Source organism: Hipposideros armiger, unplaced genomic scaffold, assembly GCF_001890085.2.
Source record: "Hipposideros armiger isolate ML-2016 unplaced genomic scaffold, ASM189008v1 scaffold_470, whole genome shotgun sequence".
NCBI classification, from domain to species: domain Eukaryota; kingdom Metazoa; phylum Chordata; class Mammalia; order Chiroptera; family Hipposideridae; genus Hipposideros; species Hipposideros armiger.
This window is the reverse complement of record NW_017731820.1, coordinates 841,061-851,205: the sequence shown is the minus strand read 5'-3', so window position 1 is coordinate 851,205 and position 10,145 is coordinate 841,061. Positions and strand designations below refer to the sequence as shown.

Sequence of the window (10,145 nt, the reverse complement as noted above, 5' to 3'; positions counted from 1 at the left end):
GGACTAGCTCTTTATCTTATCAATAGGTCCTAAAGATATCTCCAAGAACAAACAGCCTTGGGAAAGAAATGCAAATGACCACCCTACATTCCCTACCTTCTCTTTTGAAATATAAAGTCTGCCTGAAATATACTATGGACCACTCCTTTCTTAAGCATCAGTTGGGATAATTTTATATTGCAAAATCTAATAATCAATTACAAAACATTCTGTATTTTCCAATAGTTTTTCTCATGTGTACTTCTCAAAATGTGGTTTGAACTTCTTTTTCGTGTTCCACCAGAGTACATGGGGAAGTGCTAGACAAATAACAGACAGGATCAATTCTTCCTGAAGACTAATTCAGTAAAACAAGTTAATATTAGCTGTAAACCGTTCTTATACTCCCACATATACTATTTCGTGTAGCTGGAATCTTCTAAGAATGGCAACAAGAGTTTGCAGAAGTCAGATTTTCTAACTATATCATGTTTATCAATTACTTAATGGGAGTCCCTTCTCTAATTCAAAGCTAACTTCAGAATTAGAATTGATAAATGAGAACTATTTTACCTGTATATAGTAATGAGTAATTATGACATAATGGAACTTTCACTAGGTAACACACGAGAACCTGCCTATTTTGAGTGACACTATAGGCCATCTCTCAAAATTTTTGCTTAAAATTGTGTATTTATTATTCTTTTATGTCAGTATTTTTTTCTGAAGCAACTGAAACCAAATTTCTTATTGCACAGTTCTACTAAGGCTGACTAGACAAACTATTATTGTTTAATAAAGGCATGATAAAGTTCTTTGGAGCAGTCTCCATTTTAAAGGCAGCATTTTCACTTTCTCTAGGTAAGAAAGAAAACCAGTGCAAACTCCATCTCTCTGTTGTGTCAGGAATACTGCATTGTTTAATTGCCGATGGCCTTGACTTCCTAAGTAGTAAACAGTGAAGCATCATCATTATGGTCCTTAGGACGCCTCTCGGAGTGGACGCGATAATTTGTGACATCCAGTGGGTCTAATTCTCCCTTGATTTATGGGCGTGGTGCTAAGACTGCATCTCACAGAATGCCTTGCTAGGAGGAATTCAGACCCAAGCACTAAAATCTTTATGGGCTCCTCAGGATGGGTTAGGACGCAGGTGGTATTCTCATTACCACAGCCAAGAAAACGGAGGGTTTGCCTGAGGTCTCCTGGCAAGTCAGTTATTCAGGGAACAGAATCTATTGTAGGTCTCCTGAGGCCTAGCACACAGCCACAAAAGCGTGCAACTCCCAGGGGAGTTGCTCAAATCAGGTGCACAGACAAGAGGAGGTGAAGGACACCAGGGTGCTCTCTGCAGAACGAATCCCCACGGCAACCTGTCGCCATTCCCCTCCGACAGCACAGAAAGCACACTGAAGGGCATCAAACAACATCAAATCCTAGCAGTGCCCTTAATTAGGTGGGACCATCACTCTGACTCCCCAGCTTCCCACAGTCCAAGCCAGCGGCCCCCCAATTTCCCCTCCTGAAAGCAAGACACAGTTACAGAAACAATCTTTGGCTTACAAGGGACTATTGAGCTCTGATGATGAAATTTGATAGCAATAATGTCAAACTTTATATGACCATAATCCCGGTTTACAACAATACATTAAAAACCACAATGCTGCTATCTGTATCACCATAAGCTCCGTGATGGTGGCATAAACAGTCTGCTAATGGCATTCACAGCAGCACTGGCAGAATCGCAGCGCTGGGTGCTGCTGTTTTGCTATTAGCATCACTATTTATATGTCACCATAAACTCAGGCAGTCAAGCTTGTTACACGTGGATATGCATGACAAGGAAGACGGACATGCACATTGTCTGCCCAAACCTAGGCTCCTGTACTGGAGACTTTCGGCTGTGCTAAGGTCTGTCTGGCTGCCCAGTTGGCTGTTTGTGTTGCATGACGTTTCTTAAGGAGTTACAGAAGAACAATGTGCTTGGCGCCATCCTCTGATTTGCTGGGGAACACTATTTAAAGCTGATAAGAAAGTGAAAGCCACAGCCGCTGGGCCAACTTACTGTCTCCTTGGCAGCGCAGGGGACCCACGCTCAGCTTGGCCTCAGAGCCTTGCCGATCAGTGTCTCCAACCACCACCTGGCTCACCGGCAGGTGATCTTTGTAGGATAAGAAGCCAGCGTCCTTTCTCCTGAATCACAGGGAGAGACAGACAAGGGTCAGAGAGCTGAGTTAGAAACGCGCCTCTTCTGAGAACTTCACAAGCTAATAATTGCCCACATTCCCATCAATGTTCAGAGGTTCGCTAAGTAGAAGCACAGTTAGAGGCCTGTTTTCTCCCTCCCATCGGGTGGGTCGCAGTACACTGCTCAGAAGCAACTGGGACACNCACCTTTTCTCCTCCTTCATATGTAATCCTTTTTTTTTTCTTTTTTTTTTTTTTTTTACTCTAGGAAGAATCATAACAGGCCTACTTGTAGCCACAAGTAAGAATGAATTCCAGCTAGGGACAGGCTCTCGGCCACTCTAAAGAGCCTTCTCACTGCTGCTCTTGTGGGGAAGACAATGTTTCCTCTACCCTTCTGGCTGGGTTCTTCTGGCCGGTCTAGTAATTAAATTAACATAAGAAAGATTAACAGGGGAATATAAAATTGAATTACATATATATGGTTACGAGAGGTGGAGCACAGCATAGGGACTATAATCAAAGGAATTGTAACAGCTATATTTGATGTCAGAGGGGCAATAGACTGCGGGGGGGGGGGAATTATCACTTTGTGAGGAGTGTAAATGTCTATTACATTGTTTTGTACACCTGAAACTAAAAAAAACACCCCAAAAAACAAAACAGAAGTGCTAGCTTTTTTGCTTTCTGGTGCTTTTTGCTTGCTTGATTTTGGTGTGGAGAAAACGAGACATTCAGGGCTAACTTAATACCTTTGGTTAAACTATAAGAGTAAACCACATACCCAATGAAAATGAAGTTATCCCATGGCAATCTTGACTTCCTGAGTCAGTTACCCTATTATCTCAGGGATGACAATGGAAGGAAAACTAGAGGGGAATATTTGAGGTGTATGTCTAGTCACAAGTTCGGTGAAAACCAGTGAAATATTTCTGTTAAATAACAGGCCATATTTTAAGTTCAAGTCCTAACTGGCACCCTATTCGGAATTAAATTCTAAAGGTCTAAATACCTTAAAACAAAATTGATTGGATAATCTACTAGAATTGAATTAAGGAATACTTAAATCACCAGACGGAGAAATTACAGAAAAGACTGTTGAGCCATCTCATTGTCTAAAGCTTGAGTACGTCAAGAAAATTCCTGAACAGGAGTGGCACAGATGGGCTATTAAAGGTCAAACAACCTCTCCTTCCTCAAGAAGACCAAACTATCATTGCTGAGTCTGATTTTTTTATTCACACGCAAGGATTGAGAGATTCTTGATGAAGTATTGCTCTAGCAACTGATATTTTCTCCCTTGTAGGCAGCTGGAAGGTATTAATTTACTTTTAGACAATTGACTCTTGGGGTGGCTCAATGATAAACAGAAAGGATAGGAGGAGAGGGTCCCCTTTTCTTTTTCATTTGAAACTTTCAATCTAGTTCTGGGGAGCTGTTTACCATGCTAATGGCTGGATACAAATTCATGTACTGTTTCCTATGCACACTCCTGGTGAGTGTTGAATTAGGATATTTATTTTAATGATAATAACACACAACTTACATAACACTTGTAATAGTTTTAGCACAATTTGCTTTTTATCCTGATGAGGAGGATGACTGCTACTACAGAACCATCAGCAAACGTCAAAAAGGGGCTATTGTAAAAGTTTTCTGCAATCAAGTTCCTGTGTTTTCAAGGCTGGAATGGAGCTAGCATTGTGAAAAGAAGCTTTATGAAAAGCCAAGTAGGTATCGTAAAGCAGGTGAACCGGAACACGGTTTAATTATGCCAGAGTGAGGTGGTTTATAGCTCACAGCTTAGCACCCTAACAATAGGTCTGAAGTACTGACTAATTGTAATTTTGTCAGTAAGGACCTTGAGACATGGGTAAACAAAAGTGTGCAACAGTCTGCCTGGATCTCCGCAGGGCCAGAGGGGTTAATCTAATTTAAATTAAACAATGAGTTCTATACATTTAATACTTCACAGGCACCTTAATTTAGAAATGCCAGAGAACTTATAAAAACTCAGAGAGCTTTTTTTTTTGAATCCTTAATTTGAAGATAATCATCAGATTCAAGGGATTTTCAAGGCATAAAAGAATAAAAGTTTTCATTTGGTTAAGATGAATAAATGTGCAAAAACCTTGCGAGGTTAAAAATAGTTGTGCATATAAATCAAGTGATAGATCCGTTCTTGGACCCCGATAGCAATTATTGTCTGTGCAAGTTTTCTGCAATTTATCATGGAGTGCCTCGCGGCACTGCCTCCATTGTTAGTCTGAAATGCTTATTTAAATCTTTTGTGGTTATTTAACCACTCATATTCATTTAATGAGCTCACAAACATGTGAGTGCCTCAGTGTGGCAGACACTGCCCTTGGAGCTGTGATATAGATCTCTGCCTGCGTTCCCATCTACTGCTGGGGCTGAGGCCAGTAATAATGCAAACAAGGAAAGAGCAGAGGTTGTTGCATGATAAACGACATATGCGGTCTTTGTCCCAAGTTCCTGAGATGGAGCTTCAAGACCCTTGGAATTTCCTCAGTGATTGGAGCGTTTCTATTACTCATGGTGGGCTTCTGGGTCCACACCTCAATTCATACTAATGAGGTGACTCCTGGTGGACTCCCAGACACTTTCAAAATGGGGGCTGGCCCTGCCAGGAAGCCCAGCTATGGGGTGAGAGGGTTGGGGCTTTGAACCACCAGACATCAGCCTGATCTCCAGGGAGCAGAAGGGAGGAAGGCCAGATATCGAATTCAGTCGCATGGTCCATGATTTATTCAATCATGGCTACCTAACGAAATCCCAATAAAAGCTCTGGACACACACTGATGTGCTGGGAGACATGTCTTCACTCCATGAGGAGCGGATACAGGAGGTCCACGTCTGAGTCTGAGACCCTTCCACACCTCACCATTTGCATCTTTTTATTCAGCTAGTCCCGATTTGTATCCCTTATAATAAAACATAAGTACAGTGTGTTCCTGAGTTCTTTGAGCCGTTCTAGTGATTTATTGATCTGGAGTGGATAGTGGGAACCCCCAACTTTTTAGTCAGTTGGTCAGAGGAGCAGGTGGCCTGGGAACCCCCAAACTTGTGGCCTGTGTCTAAAGCGAAGGCGGTCTTGTTCGGGGCTGGGACACGGATGCTTACTCTGGGCAGGGAGTGTCAGAAATGCAGTGATAACCTCAGACAGCTGTGAGTTCCATGAAGAAAGTACGAAGGGCAGTGGTCAGGTGTGGGTGGCAATCCCAGCTGGCGGGCAAGGAAGGCCTCTTGGAAACGCTAACAAAGAAGCTGAGATCTGCAGCCGAGGGGAGGCTCAGGGAGCAGGTTACAGGCAGAAGAAACCACCAGAAAAAGTTCTTGAGGTCGCACCAAGCACAGCATCTGGGTGACATGAGGTCGGGGGGGCTGAAATGGAGGCTGGATCACACGCAGCCGATGGCGCGTGGCAAGGGGTTTGCCTGTTCAGAGCGATGGGAAGCTACTGGGTGGCTATGTCAGAAAGTGGGATGATCTGACTTCTAGCTTTGAACAGTCACTCCGGACACCAGGTGGGGAACTATTACAGTGCAAACATGACGTTCAACTGGGAGTGTGTCCGTCTTGATTGCCGACTTTCCTGTAGGCTCCTCGAGGGCAGGAAATGTAGTTTGTGATTTTCTACAGTCACACAGGGCTTCGGGTCAGTGCTGATGTACATAGAGAAGGCACTAGATACATCCAGGCTGGAATAGGAATATGCACGGAGAAAGGTGAGAATACAGCTGAAGGGCAGATGGGTCCTGCTCAATACCACCCGTGGCTGAGCTGCAAGGTTACTAGGACTGAGTTTGAAAAACAGATAAAATCTGGATTAAAGCAAAAAATAAATAAATAAATAAATAAAAATCCCACCTAAACCTATAAATTTTAAAAATCCTATACATTTCCCCCAATTTTTGAAAAATAATTAAATATCTAGGTCAGGGGTTAGCAAACTATGGCCCCGGGGTCCAACTCAGCCTCCCAGCTATTTCTGTAAACATTTTCTTGGAGCCTGTCCCATTTGTTTATACATCGTCTAGGGCAGCTTTCACACGACGCGGTAAGTAGCTGTGACAGAGTCTGCACGCGGCTGAGAGCCTAAAATGCTTCCTGTCTGGTATTTTATAGCAGAAAGTTCGCTGACTTCCGATCTAGATGAGAGGCTGTCCTTTGTGACTGTCACTGGGATGGTCAACGCAGTCTCCGCTGCTAGGCTCTCAGTGTGTGAGGGTCGGCGAGGCTCTCCGAGGGCAGCTGCAAAAGACGGCAGCAAGCAAAGGAGATGGTTTCCATTTGCAGTGAGAGAAGAAGAGGAAGAAGGAAATGAGGGGTGTTGGCATGGAAGGACGTCACCCTGGGAACCCAGCACAGGCAGCTGAGCTCTAAGCAGGTACGGTGGCCGCCACCTCCTTGGAAGGAGGCTAATGCCTCTGCTATGAGACGAGGCAGGTCTGCTCCAAGAGCAGGGACAGAGTCAGGGGTAAGGGGACAGACAGGAATCCAGGATGAGCAGACGGGCTGAGCACTTCCGCGCTAGAGCCTGTCAGTCCCCACAATGAAGCGATATCATAATGGTGATGGAACCCACACTTGGAGAGCACTGACCAAACTTTCTAGGAACAACTCAGTGATGCTGGTAAGACTATTCTCCTTTCAGCTGTGGGAAGGCTGCGGCTGGGAGAAGAAGCCCAGATAGGTTCCGCAGCTTCTGCGAAGGCACGTGGGCCATTATCAGAGAGGAGCTGAGCCTTAGGCCCGGGTGTGTGCGGTTCCCAGTCTGTGCTATTCGTTGCCACTCACGGTGTGGCCCCCGGACCAGCAGCATCTCAAGTCCTGGCCCAGGCTTCCTGAATCAAGTCCCCCGGTGAACTGTACGCACAGTCAAGTTGTAATGCACGGCTGTACAAGGCCTCCCGGCTTTGTTCAAACTCCCGCTCCGCTAGTTAAACTTTTCACCTTTATCGATGCGTGAACTGCTCCCGGGTGGGGCCGTGGCCCGCAGTGCTCCGTGAAGGCTGCCTGCTGGGTTGAATTAGATTCCCGGAGCTGATCCTGGAACAGGTTCGAATCGGCTGCAACTAGGATTTCTCCCGATGCCATGCGTGCAACACACCGGGAACTCTTGGAACCAACGGAACAAGCCTAACTCTCTACGGTGAACAGCTTGGAGTGATCGATCCTTGGGAAAGTTCAGCAGAGGAAGCCAGGATCGATCCTTGGGAAAGTTCAGCAGAGGAAGCCAGCTGTGGGGGTTCAATTTACAGAACAAAGTCTCCCCTGTAGCTGGGCTCCTGCCACTTCTGCTGAGTACCAAGTTCAGGGAGGGGACAGATACCCAGAGAGGGGACAAAGAGGAGGCAAGGCTCCCTCCGCCAGACAGATGTCCTCTGTGGGACGTGACAGTTCTCCACATGCAAGCAGGATTTGCACGGACAGCAGGGAAAGTCAGCCGCATGCACGCAAATACCATCTCTATTATAAGAGACATACACCTTTTTTTTTCTTTCTCCAGACTGTAACTGATTTTACCTCTCATTTTCGCAGTGAGTTTGCAGCCAAGGTTGCATGGCCACATGCCATAATACAGCTGACTCCACCAGGGACAGGTTCCCTTCTCCTCATGGTCTAAAGTCACTCTGGAGTCTGAAAGACCAACGTGAAGTCTTCCTTCTCTATATCTCCTGCCTTTGCCATTAGAGCTGCCCTCAGATAGGCCCAGAGGGCTCAGCCCTTTAATGAGAATCGGCCTGGGTTTGATCCTGAACTTTTTACTATTTCTGCTTATTCTCAGAGCTACAGCCAGCTTCCCAGTGGGGAGTTGCCCATGGCAATAGCAGCGGAGGCTGGAACATTAAGAAAAAAATAGAGGTTAATGGTTTCTGCATATCATTCTAGCTTTTTTTCCCTTTTTTTTAGTCTTCTACTATCAAGCAAAAAACTGCCTAGAAGTGGAAACCCCCCCCCCCCAGAAGTCACCCAGTTTCTGTCATGGGCCCCTCATCCCTAAGGCCGCAGGTTTCCTGTCAGGGTTCCAGATGGTTGCTGTCACTGTGGGGTCAGGTTAAGACTCAGGCACCACATGATGGCACTGCTTAGCTGTAGGCAGGCAGGGACCCCAGGTGAGAGTTCCAGTGAAAGCTCCCTCTTTGGGTGGTAACACTTATCCCGGTCACGGGGAATTACCCAACACGCAGGCTCATGTCGAACCGTCTCTCAATGCTCTGCCATGAACCATCTGGGAGCCCCCCGGGCTGGGTGCTTAACCTCCCTACACCCATGTTCCCGCGTCTGTAAAATAGGAGGTCTGCACTGTTTGATCCCTAAGACGTCCATCATTAGGGTGCCGTGATTGTTCCTGCTTTTAGCTATACTTGAGACAAGTAAGTACACACAGCTGCATGTTGTGGGAAGACGCGAGGAAAGGAAAAGAATTTGGAGCACCTACTGAGGAAATAATTACTGAGAGTGATGAAATGCTATCCATTTCGGGATTGGCTCGGAAACCACACAGACCTTCCAGCCCTGAAACTAACTGGCAACCCACCTAAACCCTAGTTCTATTTTCTCAGTGGTGCACTGCAGTCAAAGATGTCACTCATGCACGATGTTGGGAGAATCAGGACAGGAAACGAATATACAGGGCTTTGTTTACAGCCTGCATCCTGGGCCCTTTCCCTTTCTCGTCTCTTCCCAGCCTGACACAGCAAAGAAAGAGGGGATCAGCCAGCTCTCTGCTGGGGCCCAGGCAGTGGCTTCGTCTCCACGGTCAGAATCACCTCCCGCGCTCAGCTGAGCAACTGCCCTCCAGCCTCACTCCGTACATTGAGTGCAGCTCACACAGATGCTCAGGTGACAGCGTGGCCTATGTGTGCCCCGGGTGCATCCTCATTTACAACCCCCCGCCCCCAAATGTCTTGTCTGTGCAGGAACACGGTGCAGGTAATCAGCGCCTTGCCTTCCTGGGAAGGGAATGGCGGGTTATGGTCCTGGTGCGTACAAGTCTTGCAGCAAAGACAGCATGACCTTTATATGACTCTGGCCTATAAGATCATGTTCCCAGAGAACAAATGTCCGGGGTCACTCGGATAAAATGCCGTCACCATCTTTATGGCTTGCACCTTGGCTTTGTCTGTGCTGAGGGTTCCTGAAATGAGTGTGTTGTCTGCCTCGCTTTCCCTCTGGGACTCTCGGAGTCACCTCTGCAGCTCTAGGAAACTGCATTTCCATCGTAAGCCTGCAGCCTGGCTCCAGCGCCCTGCAGGTCTGCCGTGACAGCCGGGATGGTTAGCGGCATGAGCTCCCTCCCGAGTCCTTGGGGGACACAGTTCCTGAGCCATTCCTACCCTAGGGTGTTGAAAACACATGCTTCGCAGCAAACTTGCCCCTAATTAATTTTTTAAAGTCTCTGTATCCCCTGGGGAGACGGGAGGCATCTTTACCTCCTATGGCCGAGAACAGAGCAAATGGCTATCAAATGCTTCATTTCTATAATTAATTATAGTCAACATATAGTTAATATATAGTCTGAATAAGATTTATACCTGCAAAGCCCCAAATATTTTATTTCTGAACAAATTCCATTAAGTGTAGAAACTGCCTCCAAGTATGACTATATTAAATTTGAAAACAATTTCTACTCTATCAGTGGTCTGGATGCTTCGCAATAGCTCTTTCGTTTCTGCCTAGGTGCGGACACATGGTTTAAGAGGGGATTTGTAATTTTACTGCACTTTTTATCATAGTTAACCATCCATCACCAGTCACACTTTCAGTTTCATTTAGATTTGAGGTTTCCATTTGACGGTATTTGGGGGGAGCGGGGGAAGCATTTCATGGCATTATGTGGGAAATGCAGCCGACCTGAGCGGAACTCACTGATTTTCTTTAGCATTTTGATTATATGGGTCTATGAGTTCAGATGAAACAAAGTAAAAATGAAACTCAGCAGGCATGATGAA

The 10,145-nt window shown here is 45.9% G+C and overlaps 1 protein-coding gene across 1 annotated transcript in view; it reads right to left on the bottom strand.

The window, feature by feature from the left end:
• Positions 1–10,145, bottom strand: part of CNTNAP2 (contactin associated protein 2) — a gene marked incomplete at its 5' end in the record, with an annotated part of 1,134,943 nt that overhangs the window by 284,267 nt on the left and 840,531 nt on the right. Inside the window, one exon of the mRNA XM_019666439.1 lies at positions 2,045–2,172. Coding sequence (XP_019521984.1) covers positions 2,045–2,172 — 128 coding nt within the window. The remainder of the gene's footprint in view (positions 1–2,044; positions 2,173–10,145) is intronic.